The 22,592-nt window shown below is 37.9% G+C and overlaps 1 protein-coding gene across 1 annotated transcript; it reads left to right on the forward strand.

Annotated features, from left to right (window-relative positions):
- Positions 1–13,514: 13,514 nt before the first annotated feature.
- LOC129769590 (signal recognition particle 19 kDa protein) lies at positions 13,515–14,186 on the forward strand. The gene is made up of 2 exons (XM_055771952.1): positions 13,515–13,881; positions 13,935–14,186. Exons 1-2 carry the CDS (start codon positions 13,639–13,641, stop codon positions 14,154–14,156), a joined length of 465 nt encoding a protein of 154 aa, XP_055627927.1. The 5' UTR covers positions 13,515–13,638; the 3' UTR covers positions 14,157–14,186.
- Positions 14,187–22,592: the final 8,406 nt, after the last annotated feature.

Raw genomic sequence — 22,592 nt, forward strand, 5'->3', positions numbered from 1 at the left:
AAAAACATGTGAATGTCTGTTAAAAATGTGGAAAAGTCTGTAAAAGTGTGCAGATCTATAGAAATGTCTTTTAACGTTAATTTTCACATATTCATTAATACTTTGTACATCACGATGCACGTAAGATTGTATTCTGTATATATATACAGCCATTCCATGCCAAACTAATATAGTGGTTCTCAGATCTTCGTCAAAAGTGGTAATTTTGTTCTTTATCGCAAAACATTAAACTCGTATTTTTTTAATTTGTCATTAGGGTGCCCATTTCCATTTAAGGGTGATCCCAAAAATCATTTTTTTCCACTTTTTCCCAAATGACTTTTATCAAAAATTTATAACTTTCGAACCACTAAACCGATTTAGATGATCGACATATCAAATTTAAGCCAATGAGCTTTAATTGAGAAATATTTAACTTGCATATAATATGGATCCTATTTTTAATATGGATTGAAAGCTGAGAATTTTTTACATAAAATATCTTGATATCAGAGATGCTATTTTTTTCGTTTTTGAAATATGATTTTTCAAAACTAATCGATGGTTCGAAAAACAATGTTTCCCCATTTTTCCCACTACAAAAAGTCATAACTTTCAAACTATTGGACCGATTCATATCATCGACATATCAAATTGAAGCTTACGAGTTATTTTTCTTTGAAAAAATATTACTTTTGCGCAAAAAATTGAATTTTGTTTTTGTAATTATTGATTTAGTTAGTTTTTCATAGTTTTCTCGGTTAAAGATAGGAGCGCTATATTTTTTTATATTTTTTATGGAAAGCTGAGGATTATTTACCTAACATATCTCGATATCAGAGATGCTATAATTATCGTTTTTAAGTTAGAATTTTGTAAATTTAACATGTTTTAAGTCTTCGATCAATATTCATATGTGACTAAACTAGACCTATGCTACTAGAATCCAATCTTCTCGCAAGTGTGAATTTTGCTTATTGGCTTCAATTTAATATATCGATCATCTAAATCGGTTCAGTAGTTCAAATGTTATGATTTTTTGCAGAAAGTTATTTTTGGACAAATGGGGAAAAATGATTTTTTTTTAAATCATATCTAAAAAACGAAAGAATAGCAACCCTGATATCGAGATATGTTGTGTAAAAAATCCTCAGCTTTCAAGAAAAAATATAAAAAAATATAGCGCCCTCTAGTCGAAAGTCATAGAAAAATAAAAAACGACTACAATCAATAATTACTAAAATATAATTATTTTTTTCGCAAGTTAAATATTTTTTAATAAAAGGCTAGGTCAATTTTATATGTCGATCATCTAAATCGATTCAGTGATTCAAAAGTTATTAATTGTCATTTGTCATTTTTGGGAAAAAGTGGAAAAAAAATATTTTTCGGACCACTTAATAACTTATGTCCTGTAATGTGTTTAAATGTTTCAACGATCTACACATACATACATACACATACATACGCGTTGTTAATTTTTATAAAAAACAGTATTTCACCGTTGATATATTCGACATCCACCAAGGCTTGCGGTCTTGTCGTTGATGAAATTTATAAGAAAATGCAGTGTATACTTTCCATCCGCCATGCAAGGCTATACAAGTTTTAGATCACCACACGGCCATGAACCATGTCTGTCGTAACAATATCGAACAGTAACCCATATTTCGTCATAAGCAGACCCGAAAGCAAATGTAAGTTGTTAAAAATAGAATGAAAATTTTTATTCGATGTTGTTTAAATACTTAGAAGACATAGTCCTGACCCTAACTTAACTATTTTTCAATAAATCTCCTTGCATTTCAGCAAAACAATCTTATCTAGAACAGAAAATATTTATCAGAGACAATTTTCGTTCAAGATTTTTCCTTACCTGCAGAGAATGCAATTTTTCATTAATTGTGAATAACCGTATCCTCTCTTTCGTCTGCAATGATGTCAAGGCAAAAGTTCATACACACCAGATGGGCCAACCAGAAGGACTGCTGGGCCGCAAGTTGAGTATCGCTGGTCTAACGTCATGTGTATTGATATATACTAAATATAATAACTTTTCTGTATTAAAACTATGGAAAAATGTCATATGGTGAGTCAAATATTTTTAATGTGATGAATAGATGTGATGAATGTTTTACGGATATGTCTGTAAATTTACAAACATATTTGTAAATCTGGCATCTCCGGTGGTCTGAGAATTTATTGCAAGAAATCGCTTGAAAACATGCATGAATTTGCTTGAGAATGAAGTGGATTGAGTCCGCACCACTTAGATATCAACCAACTTAATACGACATGCATCGCCATTATACACAAAATGAAAAATGTCCAGAAGTTAAGACTCATTACCTATTGACGAATTTACGCAAAGCTGAATCAGCTCATGCGACATCTACATTAGAGCTCAGAACCACAAAAGTGAGGGTGTTTGTTTATTTTACGCACTGAAAAGCAAATTTCGGTGGCGATTATTCATTTTATTTCAATTTAGATTAATTTCAGCCATTGAATGTCATCAGTATATGGTAAGAAAGTTGGAGTTTTGTATATTTATGATGGTTTCAACACGCGATTTGACCAAAGTCATAGATAATCTTCGAAAATTTTAAGTTTGATAATGCATACAGGTTATTGATACTATAGATAATTGCGATGAAATCGATATCATACCAAATTGGCTGATATCATTAACTATGTAGGGGTCGATACGAGAAGGATTTGCGGTATTTCTAGCGCAAAACACCCTATTCATCGTTTACTTAGTTGAAAAAAAATAAAGTTTCAATACTTATAACAAGCCATTCCTCGTAATGTACATAGCATATTGTAAAATGATGATTTTCTAACCTTTTCAGCGTGGAAAGAATACATGAAACCGGGAAATTTGAAGATAAATTTTGATTTTTCTAGAAAATTTGAACGAATTTCAAACCAAAAAAAACAAAACATTCTCATTTTACTCGCTGCGCCATCTGGTTGTAAATCGAACGTAAAATCGTCAATTGACGAATTCACGCAAAGCTGAATCAGCTCATGCGACACCTACATTAGAGCTCAGAACTACAAAAGTGAGGGTGTTTGTTTATTGTACGCACTGAAAAGCGCGATTCGGTCGTAATTATTAATTTTATTTTTATTCAGATTCATTTCAGCCACTAAATACCGTCAGTATATGGTTAGAAAATTATTGTTTTGTATATTGCCGATGGTTTCAACAAGCGATTTTACCAAAGTCATAGATAATCTTCGGAAATTTTAGGTTTGATGATGCATACCGGTTATTGATACTATGGATAATTGCGATGAAATCGATATCATATCAAATTGGCTGATACCATTGATTATGTAGGGGCCGATACGAGAAGGATTTGCAGTATTTTTAGCGCAAAACACCCTATTCATCGTTTACTTAGTTGAAAAAAATTAAAGTTACAATACTTATAACAAGCCATTCCTCGTAATATACGTAGCACATTGTAAAACGATGATTTTCTAACCTTTTCAGCGTGGAAAGTATACATGAAACCGGAAAATTTGAAGATAAATTCTGATTTTTCTAAAAAATTTGAACGAAGTTCATACCAAAAAAACAAAACATCCTCATTTTATTTGCTGCGCCATCTGGTTGTAAATCCAACGTAAATTCGTCAATATGCATTATCGAACTTAAAAAAATGAAGATTATCTATGACTTTGGTACAATCGCGTACTGAAACCATTGTTAATATAAAAAAACTAACTTCCCTACCATTCACTGACTACATTTAATGGTTAAAATCATCACTTTTGTGGTTCTGAGCTCTAATGTAGGTGTCGCATGAACTGATGCAGCTTTGCGTTAGGACTCATTAACTATTGGCGATCTAACGTACAAAACTACACCTAGGCGGCGCTGCGGTGAAAGTAATGATGTTTTTAAATTTTGCCATGTGAGCTTATGGAAGGTTTGTAGTTCTTTCCATAAATTACAATGTTATAATCATAAAAGAATATTTGATTGCGATTGCGCAATTTCATATATAACATGTTATTTATTTACCTCTTTCAGTAGTGAAAACTATAAAAATGTTGACAATGGTTGAATTAAAGAAGGAAATTCGAGAGCATAATCAAACACAAGTAGAAAAATGCATGATTCCTGCATGTGAGAACTACCTTGGAAAGCCCGGAAGTAACATATACGTGATTTGTTTTTTGAGTTTTAGGTTACATTAGCATCATTTTCATAGTTCAAAAACAAAATCCAGATGTCTCACCGATCGTTTACGTTTTGCGTTAGATCGCCAATATGCATTATCGAACTTTAAAAAAACGAAGATTATCTATGACTTTGGTACAATCGCGTATTGAAACTATTGTTAATATAAAAAAAAACTAACTTCCCTACCATTCACTGACTACATTTAATGGTTAAAATCATCACTTTTGTGGTTCTGAGCTCTAATGTAGGTGTCGCATGAACTGATGCAGCTTTGCGTAGATTCGTCAACACAGAAACAGAAGCTTTCCGATAAGTATTCCAGAGGATTTCAGTCAAAATGCTTTTATGGAGTATTTTGACATAGGACTACGTCTAGCAGGACTATATGGAGAGTAAAATTTATTTGTAAACAATGAACATGTACGAAAAAATTAAATATTTCGAATGCTTGAAACTCAATCGATCGCAAAGATGATAGTTGATAGAAAATGTTTTTTACGCAATTATCACAATGAATAAAATTTCATTTTTCTCTAGATAAAAATGAATCTCTAGAATTGAATAATTGTGATTTTTTTTTTTATAACCAATCGCGCTGAGTGTAATGTTTTGTAACAGCGGAATAAAATATGAATACAAGACAAAACTTTGTAGCGTAAGCCCCTCATCTTGTGATTCTACCGCCAGTCGAAGCAAACAAATTAGGCAGTTGCTTTCCAAAAAATAATTTATTTTCTAACCCCGAAACAGAGCCACCTTTTCAGGATAACCACGAATATCATCATCCGCAGCGATTTTTAATTATGTTGTCATCCAACGGATAACCACCATTCATCGCTTTCGTGTAATCGATCCAGTACACAGTGATGATACATATGCAAAATTGCTTGTGGCTGCATTCAGTGCATTGGCAAAGTAAGGACACACATTTCAACAAATGGCAGTTTGTTATTGCGAATTAGAGCCATCAAACCTTTCACAAAAGAATTATTACAATTCAACTCAATGTAACAGTTTGATGAATTCTAAAGCAATAAGAAGTAATAAAAAAAAGCAAATTATTTTATATTCTGATCGATCATTAAATTTCTTTAAATTTGTACCGGAAACAATAATTAGAAGTGGCGTCGTTGGAAATGTAATTATTCCAACAAGTACAGAAAAACTACGCGGATATTCGATAAGTTATTTCAATTGACAATCCTTGGCGTAGTCCTACGTTTCTCCGGTTATGTCACCGACCTTAACAAAAAAAATCATACAAATTTTATTAATTTAAAACTGCCTTCGGGCCGACTAATCTGATAGAGAAGAGTTGGCCTCTACAAAGTAATGTCGTATCCAGATGTCGACACCATTCCGCCGTCAACGCGAATATGAGCTGTCAGACCGAGCTCAAGAGTTACTATGAAAGGAAAATACATGAACGGTGGGATGAACGAGTATGGCGAGACAGTCATAGCTGGCAGTGCTGTCAATATACATTCTGGAGTCCACACAGTTATGTGACTAATATGCTCTCATATGCCCCTTTAATTTCTCTTTTTTTAGTAGACGATCCGGAACAATTCAGTTTGGTGAAAGAAAATCCAATGAAGCTTTCAATGTAAAGCAGCGAACCCATAACCTATTCGAGCAGTTTCAACTGTCATTTGAAAGCGCCTGCTTTCAAAATTCGTTTCCTTTGAATATGGACAGCAATAAAGAACGAATCGATGTCTCTATCGAAAATGACTGAAAAAAGGGCATAAATGAAGAAGAAGCCATTTTCATCTTCTAATTTCGAAAGTGTCGAGTCCTGGCCAAGTGTTTTTGTATCCAAACAGTCTTTTACAGGACCAACGTTCTTAATTATCCCGACTGTCTATGTACTCGCAGCTGACAATTCCCCATCAGTCCTCAGACCTCTCTTCAAGACTTCAAGCTAATTTGGGGGAATTATTAAGCCGATAATAGTTATTAAATGCAGTTTGAAATTAATTAGATATATATACCCAACTCCAAGATGAGGTGGAAACGTTTAGGCTATGTTCTCATTGCAGCGGGGCGTCAGCGTGGCTTGGGCAGGATGTATGACGCTTACGATTAATCGTGTGCTCTTACACATCGATGAGTTTTGGAAAACACTATATTACGATAAGGGATTTTTCAATTACCATGCTTACAGAAAAAACGATCTTCTATATGTTACTGAGAAAAATGTTTCATTTTTTATACAGTAAGTTAAATTTAATGCGACAGTTAGCTAATTGGACAGACCCGTAATGTGACACGTTTCATTGAACATTTTTACCTCTAATTGGACATTTTTATAACCATCGAATTCGGGACCGAAATTTTGGTCCGCCATTGAAAGTCTTCACCAAACGTCGACACTGTACCATTCTCATCACCAATATCCAATTACTTGCCAAAGTCATCTCTAATGTGACACTGAGTGGTGGCTCGGCATATCGTACTAAATGTAAAATACTGTACTTTCGATTTGAATGCTCGGGTGTAGTTTTTATTGAGAAAATATACGCATACTTATATAAAATATATAAGTATGCGTATATATGCGTATATTTAGTAAATTAAATATCTTACTACAATTCAAATGTTTACAAAATGAAGTCATGTTATCATATCTGGAATCCTTATGCTGGGTAGTTTACATGATGGACTGTCAAACGCGCGATCTGAAGCGATCAGTTCCAATTAATCGCTTTGCACCGCATCGCGTTTACTATGTCCTCAGCCTTACACTTATATTAAACGTTTTGCAATGCAATGCGGTTATTATAATGGAATTTCGCGAAGCAATCACTCAGCAAACCTTAAATCGCATAACAAGCGTATATATAACATCATATGCCCTAAATTTTGGTTGGCATATAATGTGCCTACCTGGCATATGGATGCAAAAGTGGAGGCCATATACATACATGGCAAATGCTTACCGAATTAGTTTGGATGAATATGCAACTTTGACCGACTATAATAGCGATTATGTTGAAATTGAATTGCGATCTAATATGAATATATTCATGAATTGTCAACGCATCTAATATGACTTTTGCCATACTCATATACGATTTATTACAGACATAGAAAAAAAAACAAATGGAGCAAAATATTTCTTATAATGTTTATTATAGCCTCACGAATCGCCATTTTTATATATGAGTATTTATATTTGTAGAAATAATAATTATTAAATTTACTTGTGTTGGGAGTGGAATATAAATGTTTAAAATGGCACAGATTGATGTTTGGTGAAAACTGATCCGATGTGGGTTCGAACTCCGGTCGTCTGGATTATCATCAACCAGCTATCTCGCGCGGCTATCTGAAATTTAATTCAACAGCGGTTAAAACTCATACACATTATTCGATATGATATAACCTAATACATTCTATGCAGTAGGATCAGTCATTCCTGGTTTCCGAGCCATTTAAGAGCCACTTTTTTTAAATTTAATTATTTTATTCATTCGTATGTGTTCAGACATATCTGTTATGAAATGAAACTTGTCAATGTTAAAGCATTTCATTGACATTTCAATATGATGTAATAAGTTCTTTATTAGGTGCTAATATGATTTACTGTTTCATGATTTTCTTCAGCATGCAACTCGAGTAATGCCATAACATTACTGAACCGATTTAAATTATACGCTTATACGACACACAAATTACATCAGCGTAATATACGCATATGATGAGGATTAAATATATTTTATGACAATGTACTGTACATAAAACTTATGTTTATTATACGGATTTATTCGGATTTCTTGTAAGACTTGGCACGTGCAATATTATACGATTTAATGTTTGCTGGGCAATATGTCGAATCATCTTATGTGCACTGGTGACTGAGTCCGAGGGCATAGTAAATGCGGTGTGGTGCGATGCGATCAATTGGAGTGATATGATATACTGGTTGCCAGATATGATAACACGTCTTCATTTTGTAAACAGTTGAATTGTGAGATTGTTTTTATCTGTGAACATGGTAAATGGAAAGCCCTTAACGTAACGTTTTCATTATATGCATTATGTAAATTAGAATGAAGTTATATAATTCATCGAACGAAAAGAAAATAATAATTTAACAACTCAATCTTTAATTACGTTAGATGAGTTCGATTGTGAAGATATTCATGAAAATCATCTGGCAACCATCACTTGCGTTCACTCGCGGCAAAACACTCCACTAGAGGCGTGCAATCCAGCTCATTATGATGAACAGCTCAGATCAGCTCAGCTCATCTAAAGGGGCTGTTCTTTATGAACAGCTCTTCAGCTCAGTTGTCAGTGTCGACGTCTGGTGGCAACTTTAAATGTGGGTCCCAAACTCGATAGTGTAATCTTTATCAGATTAGAAGACATAAAGTCAGTTTTAAAATGTTAAATTTTAAATGAAATGTTTCACACCATATTATTAAATTACTTGAAACACGTATTCCTGATTCTTATTTAACCATTTGTCTATACATTTCCGACATTTTTACTGAGGCTTTTCATTATAATATAAAGTTGTCTTTCAAAATAATTTGCTTATAAGATTTTTGCACCGCCTGCAAACAAAGTGTTTTTCATTGAAATAGAATATTGTGAATTTATTTGACTGTTGGATTCTGAAGTCATTTCAGCTTCCTATTTGAATCGTCGCTTTTGACGTAGGATTACGTCTTTCGGGAACATGTTGGGGTATAAATTGAAAATCGAAAATCGAGCACATCGTGAAAATTGTCCAATTTCAAACGCATATTGCTCAGTCATTTCATGATGGATTGATGAAATTTTTGTGTCAATCGATTTCGCCACTCCAAAACAATTTTTTATATTGAAGATAATAATATATGTCATGAAACTAACTATCGAACTATTGAAAAATTTCAACCCCTATCCTAACGGAAATAACCACATCTGATTGGTCGAAATTTACGACACGTGTGGCGGGTCCCTATCAGGGACATCAAAACCAAGCTGCCTGGGGGAAATCGGCTTTGCAAATACATGATAGCAGGGGGAGCTTTTGCTCCCACCGAAATGTTGCTTCGTGGAATTGCATATCAATGACTGATCGTGTATTATGAAAAATTTATCACAAGTGTAAATGTAAAATATATGGTAGCAGTTGTGTTGAAAATTACTTGATATATGAAACGATTTATTTCAATTTTCATAAATAAAAACCAAGGTGTGTTCCCGCTCGAGAACGGGTCGTTTGGTCACCAAATCATTATCAAAGAGTTTAACGATGTAATTCTCCAAACATATCCAAAATCAACAGATAGCCTAACGGAATCCTACGTCAACTATGCGGTCGTGTCTCGGACACAACCCTCCTGTGACTTTTTAAGAGGGGTGAGTAAATTCATGGAAAAACCTCACTGATCACCTCTTCAACTTTCTTTCAAATGTCAAAACACAAATCAAAACAAACCCCGGATGAATTGAACTGGCGAAATAGTTTACAGTAAAACAGGTTTGAAACTGAATTTTACGGTTGAGTTACAATAATTTTGCTGAATTTTTTTTGTGATAAAAATTTAGTTAACTTTACAGAAGATGGATGGCGCTTTAAACGAGTTTCCTGGTGAGGACGCTGAATTCTGTGATTTGGAGTTCCTGGAGTCAGTATATAATAGTGACGGCTATGAAAATACTGAGGAAAACGAGCAATCTTCCGAAATAGTAAGAACATCCCAGCAAACATTAAGTCGTATGAATAGCTATAATTGGAGGCGATATACATACAACCAAGACACATTTGTATGATATATGATGCAGATAACTAGCATATACACACAAAAGTGGAGGCGATATACGTATATGCCATATTTTGCACGCATATAAAGCCGTATATAACGATATGCGATGCTTTTTGGACTGATATGCGATTTGATACGACAACGTTACCACTCAATCCATCGATGACATGGAAAATCGTGTTTTTGCATTTTATGCGATTTTAGATATATATGATCGATATTTTGATTGATATTTTATGCGATTGTGATTTGATACGAAATTATATGTGACTTATCATGTGCAAAGTTATACGATTTAATGTTTGCTGGGATATTACATATCATTGCTATCCAACTGTACTCTAAGTAAGCCAGTGATACCAAGACCCTATCTTTTTTTCAGGATTCAATGGAAGATACAGCTGCAAATGAAGGATCCAGAAAAAAGGGTTCCCGAAAACACGTCACTATTAATCTATCAGCAACGGAATACAGAAAGTATCGATTTCATTTTGTTGGAATATTTTACATTCGTTTGTTTCGAACATAACATTTGACGGATCCTATATACTAAAAAGATGTGTATGGACGTACACTGTCTGAATCACGCCGGTGTATTTGGGGAATTTGCAAGGATTTCGTTTCTCGCGAAGTCGTTGTTGAACATGTTGAGGCCGAAAAAGATGTAAGATGGGCAGTCCAGCAGACTCCGGATGTGACTGATACTGAGAAATACATTCTTCTGAAACACGGGAAGACAAAAAAAATATAGGAAGTTGTGTCCGAGATACGACCACATTGTTGACGTAGAACTACACTGTTGTTTTATATAAATCGCTTGTTTATACCATCGGATATTATTCTATAATGCTGTGAAATTTTAGAAACTTGCAAGTATCAAATTTCATGCTACATGTCATTTATTATTGCCTCAAAGGAATCGCACCTCTAGGCATCGTTCGTACAACGTAAACCAAGCGCCAAACAAGCGTTCGCCATAGTATGCATACAGAGGCATTCATTGGTGACTCGAAACTACTAAAAATATAAACACTTCTCATCATTTTGCGCTATCCTCAAAAGAAACGCTTCTGTTAATATTACTGGCCTCGAAAAAAGTAGCATTACTTTCTCATGCTCGAGAGAAGCGCAGCCGTCACCCTTAGTGGAGGAAGTTTTGCTACTGGCAAGCGAAACCTAATCACATACAAAATTCCAGAACGACATTTACTTTCTTGGTGACTAAACAAGCGAAATAAACTGTTTTTGTTAATAACAACCTCGAAAACAGTAGCAATGCTTCATTATGATCAATTTTAGCGCAAATGCAATCCTAGTTAACAATCCCAAATAACTTGTAACATTCCAGTAAGACATTCAAGATGCTTGGTATTCCCCAAATAATTTTTTGGCGCACAACCATAAACTTGCTCTTCAAATATCTCTTAATTAATCCAAAAACAACTTCAATTGGATTGTAAAATGGACAGTTAGCTGGTACAAAGAGAGGAATTATTCCCAAAGAGCGCAAATATTGTATGATATTCGCATCACAATAAATGCGAGCACCGTCCATCACCCACACTGAAAATTTATCTGGATATGATCGTACATTACCATTGAAAAGAGCCATTTTTCGACCGCAATCGAAAAATTTTTGGCGCGTGAATGTACCTTCTGTTTCAAAACTTTCTACTATGCCAGCTTGCCCTAAAAAGCAGAGACACGAAATTCGTGGTTTCCTGCAAAACTCTCCTCTAAACATTAACTTCTGTCCTACAATTCCGTATCCTGGGTTGCGCATGATCTCTGTATTTGCAAAGGCAACTTCGTCAAGAAAAAGGAGTTGGAGAAGATCCCATTGAAAACAGCTCAATTCATTAACATATCTTTCGATATCTACTTGGCGTATCTGGATAGCTCTCCTCTCCAAGACTTTCCATGTCATTCCATATGCGTGTAATATTTTACAAATTGATGATGCGCTGATTGAGACTCCAAAGTGCATGATGAACTGTTGGCGAGCTTCGTCGAGATACAAGATAGGGTTTTTCTGGTACAGGTTTATCAACCAAGTTCGTTTGTCTACATCAATCTTTCTAAATGTACTCTGAAGTTTGCTACGAGTTATTATTCCTTCTCGTTCATATTCCACAATCCAGGAACTGATTGTTGATTTGGACTTCTTGTAGATTGTACTTAACTGTGATCGTGATAATCCTAGGAAGTAGTAGTCATACAAACAATGATATTTTGTGTTGATGTTAGCCCGACGATGCTGAACGTTTTCAATAATTGAATTTTCCATGCTGCTATTAATCGAAAATACTGGCGAAATACGATGACGATAATTGGATTTGTCACTTTTGACATGTTTAGCTGTCAACGGCAAACGCGACAATTTTTACGACCGTTTCAAATGCGACTGTTTCGAACCGTCGTGTCCAGTTAGGGAATAGACGCACAATACTAATTTGACACACAGAAATTAATTTTCATTTATAATTTTAATTTTACAAACGTGTTCATTCTGCCTGAAACTCAATTATTATTTTTGGCGCCTCCTAAACTGGTAAACAAAGCCCAATACCGTCAACGCGAATATAACAGTTAAAAAGACAAGGAACAAATGAAACTGAACTGATGTCATAACACGAAGAGCGAGAGGCGGTGAGTTCATTTGAATCTTACAGCTCACACACTCTCTGCAATTATTTAGCTCTTTTCCCTTCTGCATCATTAGCATCAAAGTGAGCTGAAGAGCTGTTTGTTTTTTTTTGCGAGCTGTTCCGTTTCAACTCACTTCAAAGAGTCGATTCTTCGGAACAGCTCATGAGCGGATGGCACATCTCTACACTCCACACACAGTTTCGCCGCATTGGAATCGCGCTCGCATCGCGTTTATTATGTCAGGTCCGGGCGGTTTGCATTTGATTTCCGCATTCGTGAACAAAGGAGCGTTCCCGCAAACGAGCCCGCGCCCGCGTCCGCATCGCACTCACTATGTCCTCGGCCGCAATTTAGTGGTATATGAAAGCAACAATATCACAAGAAAACGTCATAATTTCAAATAATATTCATTCCCATGGCAACCCCTCGTAGGCAACGTTGTTTGAACAACACTCGCTGCTCGCAGCCTAGGGTTGCACTGAAACACTGAAATTGCGAAAAAGGTGTTGCCGCTCTAACCTCGAGTAAACCGCGAGTAATCGGTCGAAACTCAACATAGATTTGAAATTTTGTATAAACAAATCTTGAATTAGCGGCTCCGCAAAGCTTATCCGATTGAGCCTTACAAATAAATGAATTGGAAAAATAATTCGATCGTTAGTTTCATTAATTGTATAATTTTCTTCGATGTAATAGATTGTTAGATTACTTAGTTAGGTAGTTAGTAGATCATCCAAATTGGTTAATAATCTAATAATGATATTGATCTCGTAAATCCACCAGGAAATAACTGAGCGATAAACGCTAGAAATTAGGCAATTTTGGTGATACGGAACTTTTTCCCAATATGTTCCCGAAAGACGTAACCCTATGTCAAAAAACATCGAACGCGATGTCACAACATTGCCGATAGGGCAATATTGACAGCTTTATCAAACGTGTAAAGATTGTTTTGATTCCAGCGAAACATATTTCACAAATCTTTGTGGCGAATTTTCCAATTTGCTATATTTAGTGCAATCGAATAGCAAAATTGTTGCACAAATGGCTGCTGCTCAAGCCCCTCTACGCCCGTGGAATTCTAACCTGCAACACAGTGATCGCGAGCGCTGGATATGTATCTATCCCGCATATGTAAACAAGAAGAAAACCCGTCAGGAAGGTCGTCGTATACCGAAGGAAAACTGCGTGGAGAATCCGTCCTTCCAGGAGATTCGTGACGTTCTACAGGTGCTCAATTTGAACGTCATTGTCGAGAACAAGCAGTATTCGAGGGAGAAAAGCAAGGTCAGCATGAGCATATGTTAATATTAGTCGAATTCTTATTTTTTATATTGTAGGAACTTGCCTACCGCGGTAGGATCCGTGTTCAGCTTCGAAATAATGATGGCAGTCCTATTCTAAAGGAATATCCGTCCAGGGATAGTCTACTGTTCTATTTGGGAAAAATGATTCCCCAGCTGAAAACCAGACAAAGTAAACCCAATGAACAGCCTGTGCAACAACATGCGAGTGGTTCCGGTGGACAATCGCACAAGAAGGGCAAGGGCAAAAGACGATAAAAAAATAAATCTCATTGGATTGGTCAGGCATTTTATTTGATTTTTTATTGTTTCGAAGACCTTCCAATATGACACAAACAAGGTACATACCATACAAGAATTCAAAAAATGTGATTAAACCGGCTTCCGCGACCCTGGAAAGTTTAATAATCACAATGTAAAGCATTGAATCTATCGATTTGCACTTGTGGTACTCACAATATTAGAGCGCCACCGTGCAAAACCTCGCCGAGCGGGTACATAGCGTCCAGGTTGTTGCACTATTTCACCGTTTTCATCAGTTTGGGTACCGTTCTGCGCGGGTCTGGGTCTTGGTCTTTTCGTTCTCATTCTTCGGGTTGATCGTTGGCGAGTGCTGGCGGTAGTCGTTTCGCTTTGTCTTTTGATTCGTTTCTCATCCTCGGCAAGACCCGTTAGTTCATCCTCTTGGTCTTTAGTTCCACCACAGCCACATCCAAGGGATAGTGTTTCACGCTTGGATCGCTCCGGTTCTAATTGTGAATTGATATTTGCGGCAGTATCTCTTTTTGCCCGATTTAGGTTCGTGCTGAGTGCGGTTAATCCGTCCTCTTCATCATTGGTTCCACCACATCCGCAACCAATAGATAGTATTCGATCGCTGGATGGTTCGTGTTTCGATGGCCTGATGAAAAAGCCTAACAGTCCTAACAGTATCACAATCTTCCAATGCATCTCAGATCCTTTCCGTGTTTCGATGCTGTGATCTCTAGCAGTGCAAGGGAAATTTATCGGACTTTTTTTTTATATCAGTTTTTATACGTGCCATTCTCGGTGTTGATTGCATTCCTGATTTCCTAGTTCGATAACACGGAACGATATCAATTTATTGAACGTGACATTTGATCCATTTGATGAATGATAATGTTCTTACTTGTATCATTGTTCATTCACATATCTTCACAGCGTTTCGCTAATGCTCCCGGTCCATGGCTTCAGTTCGCCAATCTCGTACTTCACCACTTCTTGCGAAGTCCTGCTCCACCTGGTGCAATAACATTGTAGGGCTGTTGTCTGGTTTCTAGCAACACGTCCCGTTCATCATACTTGTCTAGCTTTGAAGACTATCTGGATGCTGAGTTCAGTTACGCAAGCACGTCCCAGCAAACATTAAATCGTATAATTTTGCACGTGCTAAGTCTTACAAGAAATCAGAATAAATCATAATCGCATATAATATCAATCAAAGTATGTATCGTGTATATTTGAAATCGCATAAAATGTAAAAACTCGATTTTATATATCATTATCAAAAAACAGGAAGTGGGTTATATCTATGGTATAACCGCAATGGTGACGTAGGACTATCGTTGATTTAGTGATCATTTGTTTGAAGTTGAATCTGAATCCATTCTGAATGAAAGAATAAATGAATAGTTGGGGGACTTCGAAAATGAGAGCGTTACGTTGGAGGTACAAGGTTTTATGCATCCAATATTGGATATGAAAATATCCTACTGATGGGGAAGAATAATCTTCAGAAGCTTTCCTGCTAATTGCACTTGATTGAAAAATAACAGAACCAAATGTATTTGGTCGCAGAAAAACAAAAAAAAAAACATTAAAATAGACTCTTCCGCTTGAATGTAATTTTCAATCCTAAGGGGAACTGGCAGATTGTTTTGCAGTAACGATGACATCTTTCTGGATTCTTCTCGATTCTTCTCGAAGTCCACCACCAGTGGTTAATGTTAACTTGATAACCACCTGTTAATTGCACTTGATTGAAAAATCACAAAACCAAATGTATTTAGTCGCAGTGTTATATGGTTAGAAAACATTTAAATAAACTCTTTCGCATGAATGTATTTTTCAATTCCCATGGGAACTGGCAGATTATTTTTCAGCAACGATAATATTCTTCCGGAATCTTCTCGATGCTGGATGGCATTTAAACGAAAGAAGTTCCGTACGTATATATGTGTGTGTGTATGTGTGTGGCCAGGTAATGAATCTCTTGATCCCTCACCATCCAGCTCGTCCAGCTCGTTCAACTCGTTCAGTAACGATGTTGTCTTGTCGATGTCCTCACGAAAAATGAATGCGTTTCACCACCAGAATATCGCTTATGTATGCTTTTTGTCCGTGATTGAATCGAGAGAAGGTGTGGTTTACGATGGCAATTTGGAAGGCAAACTAGAGGGGAATGAATTCTCTGAGTTTGAAACTTTCGGCGACTGAGCAATAATCAATTGAAAATTATATAATTTTCGCGATGCGAAACATTTTCCGTTGAGCGCGCATACAATATTGGATACGAAAATTTTCTACTGATGGGGAAGAATAATTTCAGAAGCTTTCCTGTTAATTGCCATTGATTGAAAAATCACAAAACCAAATGTATTTGGTTGCAGTGTCATATGGATAGAAAACATTAGAATAAACTCTTTCGCATGAATGTATTTTTCAATTCCCAGGGGAACTGGCAGATTATTTTTCAGCAACGATTAGATTTTTCCCGATTTTCCTCGATACTCGAAGCCCACCAGTGGTTAATGTCACTCGATAACCACCTGTTAATGGCACTTAATTGAAAAATATTTGGTCGCAGTGTTACATGGATAAAAAACATTAAAATGAACTCTTTCGCATGAATGTATTTTTCAGTACCCAGGGGAACTGGCAGCTTATTTTGCTGAATGGCATCCAAACGAAGAGTTCCGCGCGTGTATGTGTGTGTGTGGCGGCTGCTCCGATCTCTTCCCGGGGAACCATTTGCGGCGTCACTCTCCTCCTGATGGATTCCCTTCTGGCCTAAGGTGCACAAACAGACTCTTGGTGACACCGTTCATTCGCGCTTTCATGATAAACGAAGAGCTTCACCACAACAGCGACAACATGCTCCAATCGCTGTTCAATTAGAACTGAGTGGATTTCCGAGTGGCGCTCACTTATATACCGATTGGTGTATTCAATAGCCTGTTTTGAAATCAATTTTAAGACTATTGAAACAAGTTTTTGGATCAAAAAGTAACAAGTATATAACGCGTAGACATTTTATCTTTCGAATGAAGTGTTCATCATACCATTTCGTTCAGTTGTTTAGGAGCTATTAATGCTCAAAATCTCGGTCTCCGGCGTAACACTTTCGTTTTCGAAACTTTGATTTTACACCCCGGTATAGAAATGAAAGACGTAGTCCTACGTCAATAAGTCGCAATTCGGTATAATAAACATCAGTTTTATGATGTACATTGTCATAAAATATATTTAGTCCGCATCATATGCGTATATTACGCTGATGCAGTTTGGGTGTCGTACAAACGTATAATTTAAATCGATTCAATACTGCAGTAAATCGTGTTGCATGCTGAAGAAAATCATGAAACAGTAAATCATATTGGATCCTAATAAAGAACATATTACATCATATTGAAATGTCAATGAAATGCTTCAACAATGACAAATGATTTACAAAAATGGACTTCTGAATATCAGCACTCCAAATTGCTGATGTTCGATGAAAGTAACAACGCCAAACATCCCTTCTAATGAAACATGCAGCAAAACGAAGTGAACTATGCCATTGAACGCCAATTTTAGATATATACCACATCGAATTTGGCACATTGCATTGGATCGCTTTGCAAGATTGCCAGATTGATTTATTATATTCATTATAATAGTAATCAGAATTTAGTTGGATATGATTGAGAAAACAAATTATATAGTGAAAATTGTAATAAAAATAATTTAAAATGGAGATAGTTTCATTGATATTCATTTATTTTTCATTATTCCAGTTCAATGATATTATATATTTGGTTTCTACGATAGGGAAATCAAAGATCCTTTTCTTAAATAATAAAATCGGCAACCAAGAATGACTGATCCTACTGCATAGAATATATTAGGTTATATCATATCGAATCATATGTATGAGTTTTAACCGCTGTTGAATTAAATTTCAGATAGCCGCGCGAGATAGCTGGTGGATGATAATCCAGACGACCGGAGTTCGAACCCACATCGGATCAGTTCTCACCAAACATCAATCTGTGCCATTTCAAACATTTATATTCTACTCACAACACAAGTAAATTAAATTATTATTATTTCTACAAATATAAATACTCATATATAAAAATGGCGATTCGTGAGGCTATGATAAACATTTTACGAAAATATTTTGCGCCATTTGTTTTTTTCTATATCTGTAATAAATCGTATATGAGTATGGCAAAAGTCGTATTAGGTGCGTTGACAATTCATGAATATATTCATATTAGATCGCCATTCAATTTCAACATAATGGCTATTTTTTTTTTTTTTTTTATCCAAAATATATATTTTTATTAAGGCTCATATGGCGTAACGGGGCCGGGAGTTCAATTTTTCTACAATGTTTGCTTACAACTATGTTAGTAATATGTAACCGATTACTCGCGGTTGGCTCGATGTTAGTATTACAAGTGTTCTCATAATTGGTATGTTGCAGTCTTCGATGCTCTGTACGTGTGCCCGACACGGGATACCTGCTATTGGGATGCAGCTGACCATTAATCAGCAACGCCCCCCTAGTCTGTACCCCATATCTAGCGTGGTGCGTCTTTCTCGACTCCAGGAATCCAGGATAGAATGGTCACTAGCCGGCGCAATCATCAGCTCGTGTAGAGTTGTCATGAGCGGTACAACCTTTGGCTCTTGTTGAATGATCAGTGGACTGCACAACCTTTGGCCCGTGTGTCTGCAAAGAGTGTGTGTATGTATTGCCGCGACTAAGTAAAAGTTTATCGATCGGATAGGAGGGATATGAAACGGGGACACAACGAAGGAAACATCATTAAACGTTGACATCGGCATTTCTGAGGAACAGGTATAGATGAAGCAGAAGATCAGGATCACGGCTACCTAAGATATCCCGGACGGGGATCTCCGATTGTCTGCCTTGTGCTCTCAGTGCTCTAGAGAGCTGAGAGCGAGCAGCATGGAACCGGATACACGACCAGACAACATGCTCGATGTCGTGGTAGCCATCGCCACAATCACAAAGATTGTTTGCTGCGAGCCCAATGCGATAGAGATGCGCGTTTAGGTTGTAGTGATTGGACATAAGCCGAGATATCACGCGAATGAAATCACGACCTATATTCAATCCCTTGAACCATGCCCTCGTCGAGACCTTAGGGATAATCGTGTGTAACCAACGACCGAACTCATCTTCACTCCACATGCGCTGCCAACTTACGAGCGTATTCTGACGAGGAATGTGGAAAAATTCATTATAAGCAATTTGCCTTTCAAAAAGTGTGCCTTCTGAAGCGCCCACCTTAGCTAGCGAGTCCGCTTTCTCATTCCCCGGTATCGAGCAATGAGAGGGAAAATTGAGAATGAGAGGAGGAGAAATCGAGCAAAGAGAGGAGAGGAAAATCGAGCAATGAGAGGGATCGGCTATTATAGCCGATCAAAGCTGCATATTCATCCAAACTAATTCGGTAAGCATTTGCCATGTAAAGGGTGTGTCACATCAAATTGCATCACGGAAAAAACGCTGTAGAAATTCGCCCAGTAGACCGATCCTTTTGAAAATTTTAGACAGTAAAATAAAAACTATTAAACAACTTTTGGCATTTTTTTTTTTATTCATACTTCGAGCCCAAGCCCGTATGCTCGCACCTTCCTCTTTACCCCGTCCATAAGGTTCTGTACAACGTCAGGTTGTAGTTTTTTTTGAACAGAAATCCATTTTCTCTTGAAGTCCGCCTCCGATTTGACAACTTTTGGGTTCTTCCGGAGGGCCTGCTTCATAATCGCCCAATATTTCTCTATTGGGCGAAGCTCCGGCGCGTTGGGCGGGTTCATTTCCTTTGGCACGAAGGTGACCCCGTTGGCTTCGTACCACTCCAACACGTCCTTTGAATAGTGGCACGAAGCGAGATCCGGCCAGAAGATGGTCGGGCCCTCGTGCTGCTTCAATAGTGGTAGTAAGCGCTTCTGTAGGCACTCCTTAAGGTAAACCTGCCCGTTTACCGTGCCGGTCATCACGAAGGGGGCGCTCCGCTTTCCGCAAGAGCAGATCGCTTGCCACACTATGTACTTTTTGGCAAACTTGGATAGTTTCTGCTTGCGAATGTCCTCTGGAACGCTGAATTTGTCCTCTGCGGAGAAGAACAACAGGCCCGGCAGCTGGCGAAAGTCCGCTTTGACGTTAGTTAGCGCTCATCTTCCGAGCCAAGCAGACGCGTTTCAGGCTTTAGCCAAAATAAGAATTCAAAACAAGCTAACTTTTCTATCGTTCCGCTGCGTCATTATTGTCGCCGAGCCGTTTGCGTGTTGTCGCATACTACGACTCCGCGATGGTACGCCGCGAAAACACATTCCGCATAGATTATGCGGTGTTGCAACGAAAACCGGACTATGCGAAAGTGCAAAATTTCGTTGGGACTGTTCTGGGTTTAAAACCAGGTGAAGTGACACGAATCCAATGCAGCCGAAGCCTTGGATGTGCCTTCGTGAAGGTCGTTGATCTAGCGCTGGCACAAAAAGTGTGCGAAGAGCACGATGGGAAGCACGAAGTGACAGTGGAAGGAGGGGTGAAGCTTCCCCTACGAATTACGATGGAGGACGGTGCAGTGGAGGTCAATTTGTTCGATTTGTCTGAAGATGTATCGGACGAGGCCATCACTGAATTCCTTTCCGCATATGGTGATGTTATCTCAATACGAGATCAGATATGCGGAAATGACCAGCAGTACTTCTTTCCGGGTATCTGCACAGGTGTTCGAATCGCGAAAATGATCGTGAAACAAAATATTGAGTCGTGGGTCGTCATTGATGGCGAATTAACATTGCTGTCTTATTTTGGACAGTGTCAAACATGTCGACACTGCCGGGAATTCATCCATGTCGGAGCGTCCTGTGTGCAGAACAAAAAGCTGCTAGTGCAAAAATCGTACGCCGATGCTACGAAACAGCCCGCAGCAGCAACGGCAAAGCCGATTGCGAAGCCGCCAGTCCAAAAAATAGCGAAACCGAGTCAAAATACGTCAGCATTACGAAAAAGCAGAAACAGCAACAACAGCCGATGCCTGTAGAGACAAATAAACCGATCGATACGCAGTCGGTAACACAATTTCCTCCTCTCACTATTCCCATCATACCCATATCGGATTCGAAACAACCATCGGATAGCAAGTCAATGCCCAGCACTTCTGGTCAACAACCTCCTGCTAGTGGCGAAGTGTACCACGGACCTGCTAGTGGAAAATCCGATGGGAACGAAACAGACGAAGCGGCAATTTCAATCACACGCTCGAGAACACGCCGGCAATGCAAGAAGCGCCGGGACGAAAGCGACGACGAGCGGGAACAGGCCAATATATAATGACTCATATCGCCAGTTACAACGTCGCCACTATAAACATAAACAATATTACCAACGAAACGAAGATCAATGCCCTCAAAACCTTCTGCAGAACGATGGATCTCGACATCGTGTTCTTGCAAGAGGTAGAGAACGAGCAGCTGCTTATTCCTGGCTACAATGTCGTCATAAACGTTGATCAGTCAAGGAGAGGGACGGCAATAGCACTAAAAGAGTACATACGTTTCTCCCATATCGAAAAAAGTTTGGACGGCCGACTGATTACTCTTCGCGTCGAAAACACGACGTTGGCCAACATCTACGCAGCATCGGCCACAACAATGCGCGCCGAACGAGAGCGTTTCTTTAATGACACAATTTCTTTTTATCTACGTCATAATACCGACAATATAATTCTCGCTGGCGACTTCAACTGTGTGCTGCGCACATGTGACTCGACAGGCTACAACAACAGCCCCGCCCTCCAATCCACCATACAGCAGCTCCAACTCAGCGACATCTGGGTGAAATTGTATCCCACGACTCCTGCCCCCACATATATAACGCACAACTCTGTCTCTCGGCTCGATCGCATCTACGTCACCCATGGACTTTGCAGGCATCTGCGAAATGCAGCAACACACGTGTGCTCGTTTACAAATCATAAAGCGCTAACTGCTCGTATATGCCTCCCAAGTCTCGGACGCGCACCTGGTCGCGCATACTGGTCGCTACGTCCACATGTTTTAACAGCAGAGAACATAGATGAATTCCAAATCTCATGGCAATATGTTACAAGACAGAGGCAAAACTACCCAAACTGGCTCACGTGGTGGCTATCATTTGCTAAGAAAAAAATTCAGTCCTTTTTTCGATGGAAATCCCGAGAAGCGTACAGCGTATTTTACGCGGAACATCAACGACTATACACGCAATTAAAGCAAGCGTATGATGGGTATTTCCAGAATCCTGTGATGCTAACCACAATAAACCGTGTTAAGGCACAAATGCTCGCGCATCAGCGCAGTTTCTCTCAAAATTTCATGCGCATCAACGACACCATTATTGCTGGAGAAAACATCAGTACATTTCAGCTGGGTGAGAGACGTAGGAAA

This window comes from Toxorhynchites rutilus, chromosome 2, assembly GCF_029784135.1.
Source record: "Toxorhynchites rutilus septentrionalis strain SRP chromosome 2, ASM2978413v1, whole genome shotgun sequence".
In the NCBI taxonomy this organism is placed as follows: Eukaryota; Metazoa; Arthropoda; class Insecta; order Diptera; family Culicidae; genus Toxorhynchites; species Toxorhynchites rutilus.